A 25,554-nucleotide genomic window follows, 5' to 3' on the forward strand; every position below is an offset into this window, starting at 1 on the left:
TGTTGGCCTTGTTTCTCATGAGAGTCTCTAGGCATCAAAGTACCTCAAATAACAGCAGCAATAAGAGTGTTAGCATCACAATAGGCAGCCTGTCTCAGCAGTCACTTCTGCAACCCACCAGTGTTCATTGAATCATAGAATGATAGGGGTTGGAATGGACTTTTAGAGATCATCTAGTCCAACTCCCCTGCAGAAGCAGCTCAACCTAGATCGGGTCGCATAGGAACATGTCCAGGTGGGTCTTGAAGACATCCAAGGAAGGAGACTCCACAACCCCTCTGGGCAGCCTGTGCCACTGCTCCCTCACCCTCACACTGAAATAGTTTTTTCTTATATTCAAGTGGAACTTTTTGTGTTCCAGCTTCATCCCATTACCCCTTGTCCTGTTGCTAGCTACTATAAAAAGAAGGGATATCCCAACCACCTGACACCATATAGATATTTGTAAATGTTAATAAGATCTCCCCTCAATCTCCTCTTCTCCAGACTGAACAGCCCCAGTTCCCGCAGCCTTTCCTCGTATGAAAGATGTTCCAGCCCCCCGATCATCTTGGTGGCCCTGCGCTGGACTCTCTCCAGAAGTTCTCTGTCCCTCTTGAGCTGAGGAGCCCAGAACTGGACACAGGACTCCAGATGAGGCCTCACCAGGGCAGAGTAGAAGGGGAGAAGAACCTTCCTTGACCTGCTGGCCACACTCTTCTTGATGCATCCCAGGATGCCATTGACCTTCTAGGCCACGAGGGCATATTGCTGGTGTTGGGAATTTTTCCTTAAAATAATATAGCCTAGACAAAAAGCAAGTGTCTCAGTCCTCTCAAAGGTCTGCTGTGCTAGTACCCTGCAAAGTCTTGGGTCTGTAAGGCTGGAGGCATTTCTTTCTAACTTGTGCTACTTTGGGATTTAGTGTGCTCTTCAGTGGTGTTCCTCTCTAGCTACTTTCAAACAAGATTTATATTGTTTTGTAATGAAAAAAAAGAAAATCAAAAAGTACCTGTATGCTTTCCATCTGGTTTTTTGCATCAGGAGAACAAGAAAAGAGAAATTACTTCTCGAGACCAGCCAGTGCATGCACAAAACCTGGAAATGCTGCCAGTGGTTTCTGCATTCTCTAGGATACAGTCAGGGGAATAAACTGAGACCATGAACATAAACTCTCACTCTCTTGTTGGCTATCTGAATGCTACTAGCCTCACTGGAGCAAATATTTGCAGGATTATATCTGGAGAAATGCCTACTTTCTACTATGATATACCGATATTACCTGGAGAACAATCTAGTTCAACTTACTGCCTGTATTTGAAAGCCAGAGATTGAAATGGAGGATGTGGAGAATATGTTATCACAAAAGGAAAAACGAGTAATGAAGGGGAAAATGCAGTTAAGAATAAAATCTAGGAGAGTCTTGTGAATCTGAGTAATAATGTAAAGCACAGATAAAACAAACACAATGAATAACTACAGATAATGATTTGACTGTCGATCCTGTAGCAGACACCACAGTACTGAGGAGTTTTCTTCCTGAGATGATGTTTTACCCAATCTGAAGGCCTCTGGTAAGTGACCTGTAGGAGAAGATAATCAGCTGGATTATTTTAGAGGAAGAGAGGAGAATCTCCTCTGAAGAGACAAGTGAAATATAGCAGCCAAGGCTTTATTTTTATCAATTGCTTGTCAAGCCAGCTGTGAATGTTCACCCTTTCAATTACAGACTCATTGGGAGTCATATATATCTAATCAAGGCTGTAACTCTGAAGGTGCTCTAAATGCTTCTACAGGTAGCAGTGCATGTTTCAGCATATAGCACTTTGCATTTTGACATTCAGGTGACTGTGCTAATGCTGAGGTAAAATCCAGACTTCTAGCATTAAACTTTAAAAGCGAGCAGTCTCTTCCCACTTACACCATCAATTTTTTAGTTTACATTTAGCAAGATGATTATTTAAAAAACAAAACAGAAACAATGCTGAAAAGAATGTGATTAAAAGATAGTTCAGATCATCTAGCTATCTTGAGTTGCTGCTGGGGCTGTTGGAGGCTGTGGTCTCATGGCTCTTCCCATCACAATCCAGAAGAGAGCTGCCAAAACATGAATGACCTTTCATGCACAGGTAGCAGAAACATTCAGCAGTTGCTCCCGCTCTTGCTTGGTCACTTTTCTGCTGGCAACTCTATCTGTGGTTACAAATCGGGCTCACAAAGCAGGCAGCTGACTTTACCGATGTCACTTCATCATGTTTGCCAGATCTTCCTCTGCTTGTTTCTTGCAGCACAATCTGAAATAAAGACTGTTTCCATGTCTAAGCTGGTCTGGACAAAGATAAATCTGAAAGCTGCCTAGTGACTAGTGTATAAACATACAAGAAGTCTGATGATCTAACCTACAAGGCTTTGGTTATTTGGTATAATTAAGCGGAGAAGATGCCATGAAAATAATTACTGGAAATTTTGCTTTTAACAAACTTATGATAGAAATTTCTCAACAGCTTCAAGGAACTCCATGGATGAGCTAAGCCCTTCCAAGTCCAGGAGATTGCTCTTTTTGTCATGAAAGTGGAATAATTCAGTCTCTTCCTCTTCCAGCTCCTCTTGAAATAGGTTGGTCTCTGAGGTAGGAATGATGATGATGCGAGGGACTGTGTTGCTAATGATAGAGCCTAGGACTCCATTAACTTCATTTTCTTGAGCTGTCATCTGTGAAATACCCGAGTCTCCTCCTCTGCTGACACTGCCGCTATTCAGATCAACAGGCAGAGAAGCTGCTCTTAAGGAGCTGGTCACAAGTGTTGCAGGGGGACTGTATAGGACTGGCTGCCCAAGGACCTTCTCCAAACAGCTGGAGGAGAGCAGAACCTGGAGCAGAGACACAAGCTTTAGTATTGTCCTACAGCATATGAAAATCAGTATCTGAAATATTCATTTCCACTATTCACTATTAGAATCACCAGTCATATTTTCTAAACAGTCAAATCAATGACTAGAAAGAGGGAAAATTGTGATGTGTTAACATCTACAACTTAGAAAGCAAGATGTTAAATGAAGCAAAAGAAGAAGAAGAAAAAAACCCCATTCCTATATCTGATGTATTCTGTGTTTAAGAAAAAAAATATTTCTCCAGTTTTAACATAGCTCAAGTTACTAGACAGTTACACTTCTCTCTCTTTCGTCAAAGGCATCTCAGATAAGACTCAAGCACACTGTATTCTTTGCCTAAAGTTTCATCATCCTTGTGACAACTTCTATCATGTGTGTCCCCAGGTGGATCCTGGTACTGTCTCGGGCAGTCAGTGGCTTTGCATTCATATGTTTAGCAGTACTTTGTGGCACTTACTGGTTTTGCTTTGCTAACCATTTCCCACCTGCCTGTTTTGAAAGAACTCTGATTTCTAGCTTCACCCTGATGGCAACTTCCCTGTGACCTTTCCTGAACTATTCATGCACAGAATGCAAATCCAGAGTAAACTAAGTAAGCTTTGAAAGTGTTAATATTTAAATACACTGGCAATGGAAGGCATGAGTGGTCAATTTTGGCCTGCTTTAGAGAAAGACAGTTAAGGTTACAAAATCACTATGCCAGATATAGAGAGAAGTTAGAAGTCCTTCTTTCCTGAGAAAAATCACCATGTAAAGTAAACTGCATTTTTTACTTCATTACTATGTGAATCCTCTTGAAGCCTAATGGAATTTAGAGTATGACTAAGCTTTACTCATATTGCTATAAACCGTCTTTCAAAGTTCTATTTATTTCTCTTAATATAGTTGTAAAGTAAATTAAATAGCTACACTGAGTCTCTCCACAGCTTGAGCTTCCCATAGTAGTTTTGTAAATTGTTTCCTCCAATGTAGATATTCCTATTTTAGTCAGAAACCTCATTAATTCAACTTTAGTCTTCCTGAATCATGCAGACCTGTAACTATCATGGATTTATAGGGGTTTGGTGTTGAAATATCTTTTTAAAATATCAGGTTTTAGCATGATTGTAACCCAGCAGGGTGTGTAATCTTGGCTCTCTTTGTCTCCATTTAGTCTGTGCTGCCTTTGTACTGACAAACTAAATGATTCCTTAAATCAAAAAGGAAAGGCATTTTTGTTTGGTTTTGTTTGTTCATTTGTTTTGATTTTTTTCAAGATTTAGGAGTCATTATCTTAGTCTTAGCAAGTGGTTTGGCAGAATGTGTTACTGCATAGCATAGGTCAAGTCTGACTTTACAGACAGAAAACCAAATACATTTGTTTTCCATACAAATTCTGTTTTTCTGTTCTGTTTTTTGGGGTTTTTTTAATCAGAATTTTCAATTTCTGTCTCTCTTCCCTCCTCTGTCTCTCTGTTAGTCTGGGTTTAAAATTAGATACTGGCATATACTGAAGCATTGTGTGATTCTATTCCATAACCAGGAATCATTCACCAATCCCTATCAATAATGATTTTTCCAGCTACTGTACCTACCCAAGCGGAGGGAAGCACAATGTGCTAACAAAAATATTTTAAATCAACCTGACAGAGAAGAAAAGTCCATTCTTCCAAATCAAAGATAACAATAGCATGAAAAAAACCCCAAACCTCAAACCACTCCTCCCTGCCTCAAGTGCTGTTTTAATGGGATGGATTTTTTTCTTTCTTAATATGGGTTAGTGGGGAGGACACCACTTCCAACGTTTTTTAAATAGTTTTCACATTGGGTAGTTCAGTTGACACAAAACCTGGATTCACAGAGCACTTCTGGCAAGTGTCCTTTGAAATGAAGTATCCAAACCCATCTTATCCTCATAATACATGCCAAAAAGGCCTCTTCACTGCCATGCCAGGTTTCCAGGTATCAGTCTACATCAAGTCTGGGACCATCCTAACTAACTGCAGTGCCATGGAACTGGATCACATCTTTGTGGCAGCATAGAAAAAAGTCCTGTGAGGTTTTTATGCTCTGGAAAGTGCCAAGCCCAGGACACTGATTAGCTTTTTAACTTTAACTTGAGGGATATCTCTTCTTTTTTGACCACCCACCTGCAGCTTCATTAAGGAGCCTTGATCTCAGTCAGTGAAAATAATTTAGATGTTGTTGAGTTTAAAAAGAAGTGTAAGATTCTTAAAAAAAATAATCTTTATTTTGTTAAGTCAAGAAGTTAGGTGACCTTTCACTGAATTCACATTTCTATTTCCATAATTGAGCATTTTTAGGAGTGCTATATTTGGAATTCAGTCACTGTCAATACAGTAATGCTATTAAAACCTTAAAATAAACATCTAAAAATAGTGGTCTTTTTTTTTAGCGTTGGTTAGGGGTTTTGTAAGGATAAATGGATGGCCTCATAGTGAAACACTCCAAATGAGTTTGACTCATAAATATTTATTTTGATAGGATGGATATTGATGCATTGCATTTAGGTAGTATACAAAGGACCTTCAAACACAGGAATCTTTGAAGAGAATATTTAAAAAAATCAAATGAGGCTTTGAACATTCAATGTAAACAAACGTCAGACATCTCAGTGAACACCATGAAAAGCCTCATCATGATGGTAACTGTTAAAAGGTTATTTAGTAAAATAATCCAACTTTTCAAAGACAAAGAGTGTCTGAGCTTTCTTGTGGGCTACGCAGTTGCAAAATTTGATGGAACACTTTTGTGCAGACTATCTCAGATTTTCCATCTCCTCATGAGACCAAAAGCCAATGATTCACCAGAACCTGGAGACATCTTTGCCACTTGCCTACAATGTTGGACACACTGGGCTACTGAGTGAGGGCAGCAAAGGTAGGTAGCAGATTTGAGCCTCGGTTGCCCTCCACCACATTTGAAGCCATTGTTTCTCCATTAGTGTTGTTTATAACAGTTACAGGAAAAGACTAAGCTTTCACAAGACTCGATTTTAAGGAAAAATAGAGGGCAGATGCATGCAGGCACTAGGTCATCAAATGGCTGGAAATTTCCAGAACTGCTATAAACTACATTGTCTCTAGACAATCTCAAAGCTGAAGGGAGCATAGGAGACAGAAGCAGATGCTGCAGCTCCACAAGGTGCAGGTGTTTTGTTACACGTATTAGAGTAACCCCATGAAAGGGAGCCTCTGGCAAAAAGTGGGTGATACTTAGTCCAGCCACAAACACAGGACTGTAAGCCTATGTGTCTTTTCTTGAAAATGCAGAACTAGTATATGCTAGACATTGTGGCACCCATACAAAAACTAATTTTGAAGCTGGTGTTACTGTTTTGACAGAAGCTGACTCTAATGTGACCAACTGCTCCCATCCTCAGCAGTTCCTCAGGGAATAGGGTGCTCCTCGACAGCATAATGCCAAACCTCAGCGGCTGGGGCAACAGGGGTGATGCATCTGCAGAAGATGCACTGAATACTCACCATCTCACTTTCAGTGAGGGAAGAGTGGCAGCTGCCAGACTCCTACCCTTAGGGAGAAATAGAAGTGTCTTTCTTGTCTTCCCCCTCAACAGAAATAAAACATTTTAATGTACACTGAAAAGAAGAAAAAGGGAGGCTTCTACCATGTAAAACTGTGCTGTGTAGCCTTGACTTTGTAATAAAAGGAGGCTGGCACAACATAGACATAAGGGTCAGGAGGGGAGAAACCAGAGATAGGGTAGATAAACAGGCAAAGAGCCAAAGGAATCAACTTCTTAAATTTAGTGCTACTGACTGTTCTTTAGTACATCTTTAGATCTATGAGCTGATGAAAAGTTAATAGATTGTTGTCATATCATTAGTCACAAAGAAAGAAATCACAGCAAGGATGAAGAGGATGTGGGAATCAGTATAAATAAAACCTTCAGATGAAAGAGACAGGTATAAAGACTGAATTACTATTCCAGAGATGAGGTACTGTAGCAAGAAAAAGTGTCTCCATCAGGGGCTTTTTTTCCTTACCTTTTCTGCAGTTGATACATTGAAGCTGCAAGTCTTTGGAAATAGGTCTCTCTTCTGTCTCAGACTTGTTGAGAAAGAATGGCTTCGTTGAGGCTGCAGTTTCTTATGAGCTGGCTCTACAGGGTCAAGCTCTACCTCACTCCAGGTCTAATCACAAATGATGAAGACAGTTACATACTTTCTGAAATTCTAAAAGTTCTCAAACTCTAGCAAAAACTATGCACTGCTAGAAAACAAGCTGTTCTAACACACTCAAAACTTCCCCTTCAAGAGGATTGATTTTTAATCTTGTTGTTTAGCTTGAAAAATCTTTGAAATAATTAAAAGCTATTTAGTCTGTTTTCACCAGGATGTTTTTCAACCTTTTTTATCTCATTGCTTGTGCTATACTTACAGCTGCATCGGACTTGAAATCTAAAGATGAGAGCAAGTACAATGAATCTGTTTAATAAGGCTTATGGAATTCTATATGATTATCAGCTGGTACAAAACCGTGGATATACACAGGTCCAAAACTACATTTGCATACATCTCAGCTGGATACTCAGAACACTCAAGGCTTCTCAAGCCTCATGAGCTTGCTTCTTCTCTGAACCATCATTATTGGATAGGAGGCAGCAGGTGAGCTCTACATTTACTAAGAGCATGACAGTAGTGGAACACAGTCATGACTGCAACCATGCCACTCCATTTAAAAGGCTTGGGCAGAAGCCATCCATCAGCCCTAGCTTTGCAGTGATTTTTTTACTATCAATGATGAGATCATTCCACTATTTTTCACACCAGCACTTAGATATGGATAGATAGATGACAGATAAATAGAGCAAGCTCTACACAAGCGGTAAGCTAGTGTATAATTCCACTGCATCACCGTGTTCATACATCTATTGCCACCTCTTTTTAGCAAAATTAAAAGCTAAAATGGGCAAAAAAAGTTGGAAATAAGTAAATGAGGAGCCTCTTTGTTTTAAAGTATGTCAACACATTTCCATGTCACTACACATGCTATTTACAACCAGGGAGTGAAGCACAAGTATAAGCAGACAAGTAGTCCCAGTGATCTCAAAGAGATATGTGTGGGTGCTCTCTTTGCTCAAGCTGTTAAGCAATCACAAACAAAGTACACTCTTGTTCTTATGATAGGATATTGGTATGTTGCATATACTAACCTCATACTGCAAGGACAATCTGGGTATTTTGCAGTTTATGAAATCATCACAGTTGATACTGTCATGCACCATTGTGTAATCAGTGGTCTGTGAACAGAATTAAATCAGTATGATATATTATCTCATTTTCATTCACATTGAAACAGAAATACTTCCACATTTTATATCTTCAAGAGCTGAGACAAAAACTAGATTTCATATCCCATAGAAAATTAGTCACTCTTTTTTTTTTCCTCTCATTAAGGTCTTTTTGCCCTAATATTGAAGCAGTCAGATAAACATGAAAGTAGTCCACATGCCCTGAAGACTGTAATAGCCTAAGTAAGCAAATTTGGGACCCTTGTGCTGTGTGGTGTGTTACAGTATCGTGTCACTCCATAATAGTCCCATCACACACGTCATACTCACTTGGGCTTTAATCTGAACAAATGTACACTAAAAAGAGCTTTGTCCAGGATAAAAGAGATCTTTCACTCCTCTGTTGTGGTGGGTTTTGTTTTGTTTTTTTTTTTTTCCATTTAAAAGAGATTTTACAGTAGATATATTTTTTTTTAAACACTAAAGGATAAGCTTGCCACTTCTAGACTAGGTCTTTCCTGAGAAGTAGGTCCATGGCATGGTATTTAAACATCTAATTTTGAATGACAAAATGCACTCCATCTAAGAGATTTCATGATCTTTAATTATCCTCATTACTATCTATCTGTAATACAATAACCCACAGGCTACTTGGTGATAGCCAGAAATGCTGCTGGGATATTTGATACACAGTCACAATGTGGAAGAGGATCCCTGTTTCCAAGCAGTTCACAACTTCACAAGCTGTGCAGCTGAGGCTAAACAACAAATGATGCAATGTATCATTTTAACTGAAAGTCTACCTGATGCAGCTGTGCGGTTAATGTGCAAGAGAGGCAGCAGCATGGGCTACAAAGTCATTTTTCTTTTGTAATGGGATAATTTTGTTTCACTAGGGCTCAGGCATTGAGCCTCAGGTATTCAAAGTGTTCTTTTTGTTCTGTTTTTTGTTTTCACAGACAAAAGGACAGAATTTTTTGTCAGTACCCTAGGTACAGTGCTAGCGTTGGCCGTGACTGCTTGGTTTCCCAGTGAACAATGCATTTTTTTTCTAAGGTGTATTTGCTTTACTATCTGTCTGCCATGAATGCATTCAGAAATCTCCCTGTCACTGTTATGTGAAAGAAAAACTTCTGTTCTCCAGCAGAAAATTCAGTGCAAAATTATCCTGTTCCAGAACATTGCACTATTCATGCTTGTTTTCCTGGCAGTCCTAGGTCCATTTCCAAATCAAAGAACCCGGTCTTATCAGAAATACTCAACAGAGTTACAATCTCACAGCAAAGCAATTCCACGGTCTGACTCCTGATGATAATACCCTGAAAGCAGCAGTTTGTGGGCTACAGCACGCAAATAACTGAACCCCATCCTTCCTCAGACTGAGCCAAGAGTTTGCAACTCAGTCCATTCTGGTAATTTGTACCTTCATGAAAGGTTACCAACTGCAGCCATCACTCTGGGAGGTTTCTTGTGCCCAGGATGAGTGCAGAGCAGAACAGGTCCCCAAGAGGGCCAGCCCCAGCCTGGCCTCTGCCATGGCTGCCATCCTTCCCCAGCAGCCACCTTCCCACCTTCCCAGGACCTCTGCTGGCAAGGCTGGCTTCTTGTGACTTTGAGAGACAGGTAACATCATGCCAAGAGGGGCTGTGAAGAATCCCGAGAGACCCTTTTATTTCTAACTCCCTCAGTCACCATCCTTACTGAGACTTGGGGTACACTGATGACAAAACTCCCCACTTCAGTTGCAGAAGTCTTCTGCTCCTCATGGTTAAAATCCACAGAAACAAATACAAAAATTCCTGTCCTACAGAAAATAGACTTCCTTTAAAATAATACAGCTTTTGGATAGGTTACAAAACTTTGGATGGGAGACTGTTTCCTGTCCTCCAGCCTCCTCATATCCTCATATTGTAGGAAGCGGTTCATGACATCAGGAGTGACTGACAATATCTCTTTTTAATTCACCTTTAAGACTTAACCTGAACATCCATGCGTCCAGGAAGCATCTGAATCATGCAGTTATTCTGGCCTAGATACCTTTTTTTCATCAGAAATCACAAAGCATGGTCTCCCAGAAAGGCTTTGCAGAAATAACCTCACAACTCAAAACATTTAGCTACTTCCTCTCTCCCTGTCCTGCTTCTATTCTCTAATTTTGAGTATGTTTTTATAGGGTCACTTATTTTGGGAGCTGGAGAAACATTGTACTCACTTTCCTTCATGGAAACAGGAAAAGACTTACAGCTTCTGCAGTGGAAACCGATGAAACACAAGTGCTCTTTGTTCTGCCAGTAAGAGACTGATGGCTGGAGAGAGAGGTCCTGAATGATGACTCATTTACAGAGCCTCTCAGGAGGTCATTCTTCGATATTCGTATTAGGAACCTCAAGCAGGGAACAGCATTGTGGATGGTTTTTCTGAAGGAAAGTGGAAGAAGAAAAAAATACAAATGGCACTTTAACGACACGGCTTTAAAAATCATGTGGTGAAAGTATTGCATCTTTCCATAACCTCAGCATGGCTTCTGTTTTGATTGAGGAGATCTCAAAGACTACATGGAAACAGCATAGTATATCTAGTGGAAAATACTTCACAGGCTGAAAGGAAAATAACAGGTGGCTTCTGGGACTCAGGTCAAAATATGTACGGAATATTTGCATGGATAAGTTGTAAGAATTGAAAATATCTTGGAAGAGCAGGAGTATTTCTGATTTGATTCAAAGGTCAATCCAGAAATCTTTCAGGTTAGCTGGCACAAAGGTCCTCACTGTGCAAAGACACAAGACGAGTGAAAAAACAGAAGGAGGAGGAAGGGGCCAGAAGAATTAGTTATTGTTACTTATTTGTATCACGGCAGCTCCTGTAAGATCCTATCGGGAATTAATGCTCCATACAAGTACAAGGGAGAAAGACGATCTAGGTCTCAAAGGACTAAAAATTTTCCTTATTCTTTAAATAATAGTTTTAGTCATGGTTGTATGAGTCTATTCCTGCTGGCCCTAGCCCTGGCCCTGCATGGAGCAGAAGAGCCCAAGAAGCCTTCCCTGTGCAATGCCAGCTGTCCTTGCTCCTCACTGCCACAGAGGACTGGCAGGGCAATGCTACACGGAGCACTGCATTTGGTACAACATCTCCCCAGTGCCTTCCAATCCATTATTTCAGCCCAGTAGCCAAAGCAAATATTGGCACAAAACTAAATTAACAAATAAAAAAGAGAGGCAGCAACAAGGCATTTGGAAAATAACTGATGCACAGGACTTACTGATCAGTGATGGTTGTTATTCTATTGACTTTACACCGAAATGCATATTGTAAAATTTTTGCTTCTATACTTAGCAGATTTGTTGAATAACTAGTACATTTAAAATCCATCATTTCTATTCTCAGAAAAGATCACATGTGTTAAAGTGTGATAAAAAAGGAGGAAAAAAAAACCCCCAAAAACCCCATCACCACCAAACCCTAATATTTAGTAATATCACCACTCTCAATATACCAGACTTTTGCCTGTCTTTCCTCTCTAACTTCAAAGGTAACCAAACAAGCAGCTATGTGCCTACAGTGGTGATAAGGACTGAAGAAAGCTTTGTGCCTGCACCATCTTTCCTAACTCTGCCAACATCCCTGCCCATGAACTGGCACAGCCCCACTGAGCTGTTTGGGGATTCAGGAGGCTGCTTGCATGGTGCTGGATAAAACACCCAAAGACCTAATATCATACAAAGAATTAAAAAGTTTTGAGAACGAGCAAGAGTTTACAGGACATGAGAAAATGCCAAGCCCCCATAAATTCATTTTCACGTTGAAGAACTCATGTTGGTACTGAAAAACAGCTATCTTTTTTTTTTTTTCCCCTCAGCTGAGAAGCTGAACTGCTTCCCTCAGACATATATGTGCCTTTGATGTCTTCTGTAGCCTACCTGAGCCTGTAAACTACTCAAGAACTTCAAGTTAGTGTAAAACATACCATCCTGTTTATAATGTAGGATTTCATGTAGAGAACTCCTCAAGCTGGAGATTCAGGAAATGTCTGTCTGATGGTGGATTTTCAAGGACAACATAAGAACATTTTTGATGTCTTGAGGGACCAGAGTATCACTTTTAACAATATTTAGGAGGAGTCTTGGGGGACATTTTGTGGGCTGGGATGAAAATACATATTTTGAAGGGAGTTTTTATACATGTGAGACACGAATAAGTATAAACTGATGTACCTATTTAATTATATCTTTATAATCTCCTGAACTAAGAGTCACCCAAAATCAAATATGTAGTAATTACAAGGAGAAAGTACTGCAAAACAAAATTAATCATAACGAAGCAGTTTTAAACAAATCAATTTTGTACAATTATGCTTTACTTAAGAGCAAGTTAGAGATGCAGAATTTCCCTGTTTGCTATCAATGAATGATTAGAAAACTTAAAACTTCCAAAATCTGAGGAAGTTTCTGCAATAACTCTAAGACAGCCAAGTGCCTCTCTCTCACATGCAAGTTGTTAAAGGAGTAAAATCTTTCTATTCCCACAAAACAGCATTTCATCCATTAAAACTGCATACTTCCTCACTCACATTTGTTACTTCCTGAGATACTTATCAGGGAGACAAGTGTTTTTTTCCTTTATATTGGTGAGTAGTGGGCGGACAAGGTGGTGTATTACAATTAACCTGTCAGACCAGTTCTTAAAAGCCAAGTGCTAGCACAAAGGTCACCATTATATTTTCAGTTACATTCATTAGTAATGTACTTGATTTTCATTTCTTAAGATAAGGAAACCAACCAAACAGGCTTGTTTGTTTGATTTGTTGGAGTGTTAGAATGTGGTGACAGTGATTCTCTGTGCAAAAAAATCTGGTAATAGCATATCAGAGGTTTTGAGTCATACCTGAACTCTCTAGATCCTGATTTCTAGATGTCTCTTTCTAGAAAGATTTGGAAAATAACTGAGATTTAACTTGGTTCAGTAGTTTCAATACATAATTCATAATGTGTTAGCCATGAATGACTGACCACTTCTCATTCAACTTCTGCAAGGCATTGGGGCACATCATTCTCCTATTCTAAACTAAAATGCTCTGCGACCTTAAAAAAATAAGATGGACTTCAGTTTTTGGAGGATGCAAACTGGTGTTAGTTAGGAAAGCAGATATTTGCGAACAAAATATGTTTTCACCATTTCTGAATGTATTTCCATAAGCCTTTAGAGAAATTTTCACTGCTCCTAACCGTGCTGTCATTCATTAGATATTCAAAACAATGTACTCAATCTCCAGCTTCCAGATCTTAGTTTTCAGGCAACAGAATTTAGCAGCTTTTCCACAAACCTGATTGTGACGACTAACCCTGCCATCTAGTGGCATTTATACATTTATCACGTTTATCACATGGCATCCTGGTGTTTCGTTCAAACTTGATGCAGCATCATTTTTTTAGTGGATACTATTTGAAAGACTTGCAGAAAAATCTAGAGATATGCTGGATATCAGTTCTAAGCATTTCTCCTTTTAGAAAATAAAATATTCTTCACTGTCAATGTTTCAAAAACACATTACGTACAGCTACAGAAGGAAATTGCAAGGTCTGAGCTGTATCTTCTGTGTGAGGTACAGGTGCTTCTGAGTACACTGCTGTGAGATACAAGGGTGGAAAAAATATTTAGCAGCTCACCTGATATTGGAGATAGGGCTGAGAACACAATGGAGTTGTATCCCTTTCCTTATATAAAGCAAACAACTCAACACAGAAATCACAGAAGTGATTTGCTTTGTCAATACTTGAACATGTTTCTCAGCTGAAGCTGAGAGGACATTTCTGAATGAAGTGTTGTCTTAAAAAAAAAAAAGAAGATTTAGCTTGTATAGTGTCTGGGAAGTGCAGGCTAAGTTTGTCTGTGTTTTAAACCATCCAGCAGAACACCATGCCACATTGTTCCCTTGCAAAAGTAATTTGTAACTCCTTTTAGGACCATGTGACGGAAGACACAATCATTTTTTATGTGTCTGTACTAGGTATGCCTCCAGGTCCTAGTTAGTTCAAAGAGCAGGTGACCTTTCTGAAATCCAAGATTATTCCTTCTCATGCTTTCTCTAAATCTTGGGGGAGGCTAAGCTGGTCTCTGTAGATGAACTGAAATGTTCTAGAAAAATTATGAAAGGAGATTATAGTGGATCTTCTTCTGCAAAGCGAAAGATTTCTGATTCTTTGAAGAGGTGTCTTTTATGGTATATGAAATTATCCTTCTATTCACCTAATCTCATTGGTTTCCCATCGCCATGACAGGACAAGAATCTTTCTTCTTTTTTTCTTTTTTAACCAATATATTGTTACCTTTCTTATCAGCTAATCTGTGGGAACAAGTTATCCTTATACTTTCTATCCCTTACCTTACTGTAGTCAGAGGGCCTCGATAAAAAGCAGAATTCATACTTTTTGGTTCAGAAACTCATTCACTGTCTGTGAGAGGCTTGAGAGGGAAATAAAAAGGCAAGAAAAGTTGTCTAACCATGCAGCTTATTTAGACTCAATACTGTTTGAGTATTTGGAAGTGAAATTGCACTGGGCTGGCACAGTGTTCTGTTTTATTGTATACAGTAATTGATATATGTAATACTCTACACAAAGTAGAGTATTTCAGAAATGTCTGCTTTATTTTTTAAAGGAAACTACTTGTTGACTAAAGTTAGCAAGCCCATTAATTATGAAGAAGTATTTTCCATATATCTGGAAAACTTTCTCATTTGTAGGGAGCTCTGTCTGGATTAGTGGCCTCCTACAGCTCTCACTTGGTTTATCTATGGAGAAGCTGTTTTCTTCTTACAGAGATTCTCCCAAAAACCGGCAACTTGTTTACATTTGTATTGAAGATGGTGTAAAGAGAATAATTTAACTGCTCCAGCAAACCAGACCTGGAATGTATACTTATACAGCTTCTTTAATTGATGATAATATATTTTTTTGATCTTTATTGGCTGAGACCTATTATTTCGAGTGCTCTTTAGCAGCCATCCCTGATATAGCAAAAGATGACCCTGAGCATCACCTCCTCCTCCTGTCATTCATGGTGTTGTGCAGCTGCACAGGACAGAGCAGGGTTATGAGGGGGAAGAAAGGTGAAGGGATGGACTGTTCTCCTTTGTTGGCCATCCCCAAGGCCATGTCTGGAGCTCCATGTGCAGTTTGGGCTGCCTTGTACCAAGTGGACACTGTGCAGGCTCTCACCACTTTGATCTCATCGTGGGATGTCCGGGCTGGAGTGGGCACTATATGGAGTGAGATTGAGGGAATGCAGGTATTTTGTTGATTATAAAAAACACATTTGCAAGTACATTTATACACATACCTATATGTTTACTGTACCTGTATCTTGGGTGAATTATTGCGTATATGATGGGGTTGTAGATTGCAGAAGCTTTGGCAATAACTGCTGGCACAGATTTGGAATATGGTGATAGGGTGTTGCCTTGACTAAAACAAAGCAAAAATATTACACACAGCTATGCCATGGATATGTACTATATTACTAAAATGTATTACACTTTTTGACTGTTTTTGTGCTGAGATCTCTTTGTTAAAAAATACCTCTGAAACATACTTGGTTTCATTCATTTGGAGAAGAAGAAAGACATGCATATAATTAATTATCTATTTGAGGATGACCAGGAACACAAAGAATCATCTTTCCTGTTTCTACACTAGGCAACCCCCCCCCCCCATGAAACCTACCAATACAACCCTCATTGTGGCCATCTGGGAAAACAGAATGGCAATAAAAAAAAAAACAGAATCAAACCTAAAAATCTTTTAGTAGCAACATCCATGCTGCATGTCTCAGTTGCAAACATTGCAGAAGGAAGGGAGTACTGGAAGTGGTTTGAAACCAATATTCTCCTCTTGAATTCAAGCTCTCACAGTTGGATATATGTGATCAATATCAGCACAGGATAATCAGAATTAACATCATAGAATTACAGAACAGTTTGGCTAGGAAAGGACCTTTAAAGATTACCTAGTTGTTCAAAGCCCCATCCAACCTGTCCTTGAAAGTGAGAAACCTGAATGCACTGACAAAACAACAGGTCTCTCTGAAGTAGAGAATGTTGGAAGAAGATGGGAGCTTAGGGGTGAATATCAGGAAGTATAACCTCTTTTGCCCTCTGTCAGAGGCAGCAGTGTGTGGAAGAAGCTTCTTGAGACAAGAGAGGAAAGGAAAGAGATAACTCCTCAATTCATACAAAGAAAGTATCATGAAAGAGGGGAAACAATGCATACAAAAATGCAGATAAAAAGTACTAACACTTTTAAAATACATAGACAAATAATCCCTTTTCTAGCTTTATCCACAAGGATATAGTAAAGAATGTAATATCATCTCTAATGTAACTATTTAAAGCCCTTTCAAAAGGGAGATCTACTTCTTGTGGGTGACAGTACTAGTCATATTTGTATTTCAGAATAACCTATGATCCTTGGATTATACTTCGACTTACCCTGCCCAGGCAATCAAGGTGACACAAGCATACGGAGACCATGACAAGACAAATACAATGATGACTACAAAAGCAATTTTTGCCAGTTTCCATTCGTTCTTCATGGACTGAGAGAGGTAGGATTTCCGACTGCAGGACCCCAGCTTTTCAACATCTCTGTGAAGGAAAAAAATTATACATATGTCAGCAACAAGAAGGTGAAAAAGTAAGGTGCAACATTTCTAATATATGCTCAGTGATATGTAAAATTAAGCAGATTTCATCTTTCCCTGCTTGAACTCTTTTTTCCTCTGATATTTAAAAAGTCCAGAAGATAATTAACAGTAAAAATGTGTCAGGCATTCTGTCTGAGCTTTGTTTGCTCATGGGACTGAGCCACAAGAACCCCTGGAAATGCAGGAGGGGACTGCTGTGTCCTTATCTTAACACAAGGAGGGTATCAGATAGGACAGGTAAAGAAATTGGTATCTCTTACCCTCTCTTGCTCTTAGAGGTGGAGCAAGCAAAGACACAGCTGGATGCAAAACTCAGATCTTATGGCTTTTCCTTTCCAAGGCAGGAACAACTTGCAGAAATTCCAGATCAAGAGATAACAAGAGTTGGAATTCCCTGACTGCTCTGAGGAACCTGGCCCCAAAGGCTTATGGAGACATTCTTGCATGACATTACACTTATTCACTGGAGAAGACTATTCTCAGACAGGAGTACCACAGGTAGTTTTTGCAAAAAATGTCTCATCAAATTCTCTTCTCACATTAGTCAAACACCCCACAAATTATTTCAAAAATGGTTTTATATGGTTTAGCATTTTCTATAATTTAGCACAAAAATAACATTTTTTTACAGATCAGTACTATTGAATGAAGTTATATTTCAGGCTGAAGACAGTAATTACCAGACACCAGGATAAGAAAGTACTTCCTGGTGCACTGTGAACATACTCATAAAGTGAGTTTACTGTTTAAGTGAGCAAAAGGCATAGAAAACTCTTGTGGCCACTGTGCTTCATGGATGAACAAGACATCATTGTTTTAAGGATGTTTTAAGGATACCAAGCTCCTTCGCTTGGTATCAAATATACATATACAAATCGTAGTAAAGAGCAAGACAGCTGGTGTTGAATCAGGCCAAAGATAAGTCATATGCTCATTAGGAGAAAAAAATAACTGACAGAAGGAAGTTACTTTACACATCTAACACCTAACTGATTTTTAAATTTCATATATAGACTAAGAAGCATATGTCCTTACAAGCATAACCAAATACTGTGCATGCTGTGTGTGTTGCAGTTAAATAGGACTAATGGACCACAGGTTAATTATTCATGATGAAGTTTTTGTTTACTTTTGTCCCTAACAGCGAAGAGGAGATTTGAACAGCTAAGACTCAGGATTTAGCCTCTGATACTCTATGCTTCCATTTACAAGTCAGAATGAACGTGATGATGCTTGGGTGAACAACAAGTTTTTCTGGGATGTCTATCTTAAGTAAAACTGTTTTAAAAATGAAGACTGTTACGTTTACCAAATAGCTTAAAGGCAGATGATGCCTCCATTGCTACATGTTATTTATCATCCCTTGGTCCTGAAAACTGTGCTGGAATGCACAAGGACCATGTTCCTTTTACTGGAAATCTGAAATGCAAGTAATCCAAATTATAAAATTTTCCAATGTACTGTTAATTACCACACTCTGAGATGAGATTAGAACCACTGGAGACTTCTTTCTCTATTTCAAAACACATACATCCAATCCAGTTTTTACATTGGCAAAAATATTTCTCCAGTTACGTCTGACATCTTATTTCCAATTTCAATTCAGATTAATTTTTTTCATTTGGATTTTTCTACAGCTAAAGAAATTGAGAAAATCTTCTAATACAAGAAAAGGAAGATTTAAGTATTTCAGCTACATTACTTACCTGCCTGTACGTCTTATGGCCAGGAACATAAATAAATAACAATGGAATATTATTATCAGGGGAATAAAAAACACGCAGCAACATAAAATCATGGTGTAGCTTCTGTTTCCAGGGGAGTAGGTTACGTAGTCCCATGTACAGGATATCATCAAGCCCTCAGGCACATAGGAACCTGTGAAATACAGGGAATACGTTATTCACACATACACACAACTTTGTGCAGTTATTGATCCAACAACTGAGCATTAAACCCTGTACTGTGTATCTAAGTCTTCAAGAGTTATGCTGGCCATACTGTGGTCTGAGAACGTGAGTGTACATACACAGAGGTCCTGACTGTCAGACTCAGGTACACCTAATACTGCATCTGCAATTTGTTCTGCTTAACCACAGCCTGGGAATAGCAGAGAGGAGGGTATCTGTACTGTGATAGGTGCAGATACATGGTGTGACAACAAACTGTCAGGTGGTAACTAGACACCCACCCTAAACTTAACCAAACATTAACTTTTTAACACCCCAAGCAAGGCTAAAACAGACCACATGGGGAAGAAGAGACAGAGAGCAGACAACATACTCCATCCAAAGAGTGGAGCTACACTCCATCCCAGTGAGTACAGCCACACGATGGCAATGATCTGCATGGTGCGTTTCTTTGAAGTCCACTGGATGGATCGCAGGGGCTTAGTGATCACAAGGTAGCGGTCGACAGAGATTGCTAATAAAGTCATCATTGAGGTTATTCCGAACAGTGCTCCACAGAAAGCATACAAGTTACAGCCTGAAGCAGAAAATGGCAATGTCAGGGATTTTCTTAAAAACAAGCACAAATGAACTCTCAAATCTTGATGTAATAAACTCCCCTTTTTTGTTTTTTTGTGGCTCCAGATTTCTCTCCAATTAGAAGAATTTTCTTATACTCACAATTTCATAGTTATTAAATGGTTATTAGAAAAAAATGTATTAACGAATACAAATGCACGTATTTAACAAGTCCTGCTCTCCACTCTGGGCTGCAACATGGAACCTTTTGTCTATGGAAAACTGCCTCAAAGAAAATCCAATCTAATTAAAGTTACATTTTCCTGGACCTTTGCCCAATATATTGATCTTAACAGGCTGCAGCAGACATCTGTCTGCTAATGACATAGATGTTTCAAAAAATGACTTTGGTTTTTGTGGCTTAAAAACACAGAAGTGGTTTAAATTTGCTGGTTAAAAGATCAGCTGTAAAACACAGCTCCAGTTTCTCTATTTAATAGCAGTACTTAAAAAAAAACCCTGTCAGTTTTTACCTGAAATAGGCTTTTTCTCCCCTCTTTTCCTTCGGGCATTGTACTCACAGATGAAAACTTGTAGACTTACACTGCCCCAAATTTGATTCAGAAACCTGTGTCAAATGATGATTATTTTTTTTTTCAATTTTCATGTCACTCCATGTGGTTATGAACAACAGCCCACCAGGAATGGGAATCAGTCAGAATATCAGATTTAGCCTCAAAGCAGACTTCTTTTAGAGTCTTTATAAGTAACCCACAAGTAAGGACCAAACCCCACTCCACCCAAATCAATTGCTTCATTTGTGGTAGCATGGTGATTGACACTTATTTCTTCTAAGGGGATAGGTAAGACTGAAATATCCTCAAGTCAAAGAAGAGCACCCTTCTGTGCTATTAAATAATACATGGTCTTTGGGCTTGCTCCACCAAAACACAACCACCACTTGGTGCAAATTTTCACCCAATAACAAAATGAGCAGTACCAAGCAGAACATATATTCACATTTCCAACCCCTACCCCTACCATTCAGCCATAATTTGGGTACACATCACATTTTCTTTGTTGCAGTTGGAATGAAAGAAGCTTTAGTTGGCAGTGTTTTCATCTCACTATTGTTATTTAAATCTCTTAATTAAATGTAATTCCTAAAGCATGTTAATGGATATTAACACACATTTCTAAATAAAAATATTAATTTCCTCTTAAATTAGTACAGAAAAAGTATTTACTACTTAAAAAACCTTTTCTACTCAACTTCAGTCATAGCATCTGCCCTCACAAGCTAAAGGGTAACATGATGCTGACTAACGATGTCAAGAACCTGGATTGGCTCTCGTGGGTTTTTGTTCTGCCGTCCCCACAGCACAAGCCAAGATTGTTATGGCTAAAAGGCTGCAGGCAACATATATCTGGTGCGGTACAAATTAGTGTTGAAAAGTACCTATATCTCCAAGTATCCACTTTCTGTGCAAGCTGTTGACAAAGCACATGGGTGCCTGAGAAGCTGACATCAAGAAGTCGCTCACAGCCAAATTCATTATAAAGTAGTTTTGGGGTGTCCTCAGCTTCTTGTTGCTTAAAAACATGAGAAATACACGATTTTAAATGGAGGAAATTAATAGTTAGCTTTACAACCTTGTTTGCCAGCTTAAACAAACACTGTCCAGGTTAACATTGGTCCTTACTTACAGTCAATGAATTGCTAATTATCAGTTAACTACTGCAGCTACAGATGTAGACATTTCAAAATGCTGACTGATATCAGCAAGGGACACATAAAATTACTTATTTCCTCTTTAAGCTGAAGAGAATTACAATTGTCTTGGAAAATATGCATTTGTTTGGGAGAAGAGTAGGTCCCTATAAGTACAGTGAACACCGAGCATGTCCTGCACTGCACAAGAACAGGATTTGAAACAGGTTACAGAGCATATGATCTGATTTTGGTGAATTTTTAAAAGCTGCTGATCTGAAGAGTCATCACATTACCACTAACTAACTGAATCTTTGTAAAGTGCTACGGCACAAGCAGAGCATGCACAGAGATTTGAAGAATACCTCTTTGTTCATATATATCTCACACGAGAGAACAAAAACTCTCAGCTGCAGATGAACAGGCAACATTAAATACCACAACAGAGAGTGTGAAAGCAGCAGCCAGACTGCAAGAAAAGTTCATCTGAAAAAATCAGACATCACTTCCATATTTTTTCCTCACATCTAACCACCTTACATAGTCCCAGTTGCTAGGGAATATCTGGAGTTGCATACCCCTTGGAAACTTTCAAATGGTATTCAAGATTACTCTTGACTCTGGCTAAGAGGAATAAAGAAACTAGTAACGTGATTAAGAACCTCTTACTTTTATGTGAGGTTATTTGATTGAATATGCCCTTGTTGCTCTGATCAAATACTACGTCCCACTGGGAAAGTTAAATTGTGAGTTTGGCTCACCCAAATCTGTCTTAAAACTGTCACTTTTCAGGGATGTACTGAGAAAGTGTAATGCTGAACTAGTAGTCCCTCAAAATGAACCACTGTATTGGTCACATGGAGAAGTAAAGAGCTTTGATACATAGAGTTTGAATTCAGAACTTTTCACACTGTCAAGTACATATAATACAAAAAGAGGTGACTAGTCACACTCTGTGAGACATAAGGAGGAAGCAGGATTTTATAAACCGCTTTGTTCTTGCAAGCTGTATATAGTAATTCTCGATAGTTTAAAAACAATTTTTTGTTTTTCCCAAAATTCCTCCTTCAGCATAGAAAGTTGAACAACTGAGGCATCTCTGATATGCTTTAAAATATCAGTATTTACTGAAAAAGAAACGGAGAAAGCTACCTCAATGCTGTTGTAATTCTAACAAATTCTTGGATCTCGTAACTGCCTGCAATAACTATATGGGAGAGACTGCAGAATTCATCTTTGGAGGTCCTTGTCTGCCTGTGGGGATATTCCTACTTGGTTTAGAGCTTATATTACTCTAGGTAAAGCAAATATATTTCAAGAAAAATTGAGAGCTTGTGCTGCACTTAAAAAATCATGCAGGTATCTACAGTTAGAGTTATCTCATATTAAAATCCATTTATTCAAAATAACTAAGTTTACTTGTCTTAAACATTTAAGAATAGGAAACTAATGCTTTGTTCATAACCCACTGGTGTTTCTAGTGTTGAAAGCTCCCTTTGCATCAACATATATGATGACAGCAAGCAGTGAGTGAGGAGTATTTTGAAATCCAGCATCACATTGTGGGACAGAAAATTACTATTTATTTTTCCCATGAGATTTTTTCATACTCTAGCTGCAGTAGCTTTGACTCTCACTTATGTTGTCAGAAGCCAAATGAGCACACAAACTGACAGAAATCCTATGATCTGCCTGAAGCAGGGAATACACTGATGGCATGAGCTCATTTCCTGTAGCACATTGATTTCTTGGTCCTTCTAGGACATATGGGCTGCTGGGAAGAGTGTTAGTTTTTGTCAAGTGTTTTTGCAAATTCTACAGGGTGAGGGAAGAATTCTGCAACAGGGAGACTGGGATTTCTGTCATTAAAATTATTACAGTCCTCTTTAAACTTTTAACTAGATTTTGTTATAGAACAAGGTATTTATTTTCTCATTTTCTTTGATTCTTTAAAACATGAGGAATTTACACTGAGGTTATCAGTGATGTGCATGGATGGAGGATGTAGGAGTTTGCCTTCCTCTGCCTCATTTTGTTGCCATCAGCCTTTGCTTGGAGATTTAATCCAAGAGGGAACCAATGCAGAACATATGCACACAGACATGTATGAACCTCAAGGCCAGTCAGATTAGCCCTAAAAAAATTTTTGTACCTGTAAAATGCGTAGAGAATGAGGAGGTTTCCGATGATGCCAATGGAGCCAATAATGAGCACACATGTTCCTACGGTGTAAAGAACATGGTCGGGGATCTCTGCCTTGGTCACAGCATGTAGTTGGGTGCCCATGTTCAATCCCTGAATGAACAACAAAGGAAGAGGAAAGCTTATCCCATTCAGGACAACTATTCCACGGTACCTATGCTCAGCCTGTTAAGTAAGGTAGAGCATTCACTTCCACAGTTTGTGTAAATCAGATACACATCTCTGAGCTCTTTTCACACTCCTTGTAAGCAAATTGCCCCGAAGTAGCCTTCATTACTTTAACAATACATATTTATGTTAAAAAAAAAAAAAACCAAAACAGTGAGAATAGACTGGAAAAAAATATTTTTGAAGTTATGATGATGATGTGAAAAAGGCAAAGATGTGCTAGTGTAAAACTTACTCCACTTAACTATGGCACTTAGGGGCGCAGAGCTAGCTGACAACAGAATACAAACTTCTGTTCAACAAGGAAGTCTAGAGAAGAGGAGACTAGGGGAATCACATTAATATACAGAAATATCTAAATAGTGGATGTCAGGAGGTTGGGACATCCCTTTTTTTTCTGTGTATATAGTGACAGGACAAGGGCTAATGGAAAGAAGCTGGAACAAAAAAAGTTCCATTTAAATATACGGAAAAACTATTTCACTGTGAGGGTGAGGGAATCCTGGCACAGGCTGCTCAGGGGGGTTGTGGAGTCTCCTCTGCTGGTTTTCAAACCTACCTGGATGCATTCCTGTGCGACCTGGTCTAGGTGGACCTGCTAGTGGTGAGGGATTGGACTAGATGATCTCTAAGGTCCCTTCTAACTCCTAACATTCTGATTCTATGAATAACCCATCATACTTTGGTTTTATTAAGAGCACTGATATCAAATCCCACACTTACAAATATTAACCTCCCCAGGTCTCCTCAAGTTCCCTCTTCACTAACTTACAGTGCTGCAAAATCTGGGAATTCCCTATGGAAAAAGTAAGACACCAGAGATAAAACAGCAGCAGAAGCTTGGCTGGTATAAGCACAAATACATTAAATAGTCTTGACGCCTCTTTTATTGCCCTTTATCTCCAGCATATGAATAAAACTCCACCAAGTCTCTATGTTTTAGTGGTCTTTAAATAAATTCAGATTTATCACCAGCAGCACAGAGCCTACAGCTAATCCACTCAGTTACTTTTAGCATTAGTAGACAAAAAGGGTCCGAATTGCCTGATGGAGATTCCTATTTACTGAGTCAAAAGCAGCTAAGCCATGCAGAGCACTCATACACGCAGTCAGATCTGTACAGTTTAGTCAAAGGTATGGTACCTTGTCACAGTTGAGGACCTGCTTCGCATTGAAAGGTTTTGCCACTGCACAGCTCAGTTGTATGGGATATAGGACAAGGATGATTTTTGTCTGCGAGTCTGGAGTAGCAGTGCTAACAGCAAAGCTCCTGGGGCTGAAGTGATGTAGTAAATATCACAAAAGCTATGGCTTCAAAGCAGAAAGCTGCTTCCAAGCCCTCTCAGTGGTCTGACAGACTCTAACAGTAATAGAATGTCTACTGCCAACATGACACTTCACCAAAGAAAACAATGCTGTAAAAGTAGAAACCAATGAAAAGGAACATCAGCTGGTGCTGGCTGCACCAGGGGACTGTCACTGCTATTCTGAGCAATGAAGTAGCAAGAAAAAATATCACCCTGTCTAGCATTTAGCCTTGAAGAAGGTGTGAGAGTGTAAAACTGGGCAGAGCACGGGGAGGTGGCCCAGCGAGGAAACGTGGCAATGGCTGTTCAAAGGCAGCAGGCATGACTGCACCATACCTTCAGAGTGGGGGTGCCCGGGCACATAAATTAACCACGTTAAACTCCTTTCTTCTTCCCTCAGACCTAATCTTCTTAGCAACATGCATGTGAGGAATCCTGCCTCATTTCTGGTAGCACATACCAAAGAGACTAAACTGGGAAGAAAGGAAAAGATCCTTTTTTTCCTTCCTTTCCAGCTTATCTGTTAGGCATGCTCAGGATTTATCCCTATATAGAGGGTTATTATATGGAGGAGTATTATATAGGCATAGCACTTGCCTGTCATATGCCTTATGGTTTACTTCACCGTTTGGGCATTCAGTGTTGCAGAAACTGATTTGAGAAATGGACTATGAATTTCACACCCAAAGGTGTCTCGCCTTATCCTTCTGCTGAAGAGACACTGACTTGGACATTTTGGCTTCCTTTATTCAGTTATGGATGTGATCTACGTCAAAAGCTGAAAGATGTCTCATGTGACACATTTGTAAACTCAGTTTACAGTTTGCTGGCCATACTATAAACTATTGATGTTTACTGTGTGGAACCTGGAAG

General features: G+C 39.2%; 1 protein-coding gene across 1 annotated transcript in view; it reads right to left on the minus strand.

The window, feature by feature from the left end:
- Nucleotides 1-2,460: 2,460 nt before the first annotated feature.
- Nucleotides 2,461-25,554, minus strand: part of LOC104563638 (melanopsin) — a 38,586-nt gene continuing 15,492 nt past the window's right edge. Inside the window, exons 2-11 of the mRNA XM_061993446.1 lie at nucleotides 23,157-23,299; nucleotides 20,753-20,886; nucleotides 19,109-19,312; nucleotides 18,532-18,703; nucleotides 16,611-16,766; nucleotides 15,481-15,588; nucleotides 10,368-10,542; nucleotides 8,048-8,134; nucleotides 6,879-7,025; nucleotides 2,461-2,850 (exon numbers count right to left, since the gene is read on the minus strand). Of these exons, the coding sequence (XP_061849430.1) occupies nucleotides 2,461-2,850; nucleotides 6,879-7,025; nucleotides 8,048-8,134; nucleotides 10,368-10,542; nucleotides 15,481-15,588; nucleotides 16,611-16,766; nucleotides 18,532-18,703; nucleotides 19,109-19,312; nucleotides 20,753-20,886; nucleotides 23,157-23,290 (1,707 nt within the window). The 5' untranslated portion in view covers nucleotides 23,291-23,299. The remainder of the gene's footprint in view (nucleotides 2,851-6,878; nucleotides 7,026-8,047; nucleotides 8,135-10,367; nucleotides 10,543-15,480; nucleotides 15,589-16,610; nucleotides 16,767-18,531; nucleotides 18,704-19,108; nucleotides 19,313-20,752; nucleotides 20,887-23,156; nucleotides 23,300-25,554) is intronic.

This window comes from Colius striatus, chromosome 3, assembly GCF_028858725.1.
Source record: "Colius striatus isolate bColStr4 chromosome 3, bColStr4.1.hap1, whole genome shotgun sequence".
Taxonomy (NCBI): domain Eukaryota; kingdom Metazoa; phylum Chordata; class Aves; order Coliiformes; family Coliidae; genus Colius; species Colius striatus.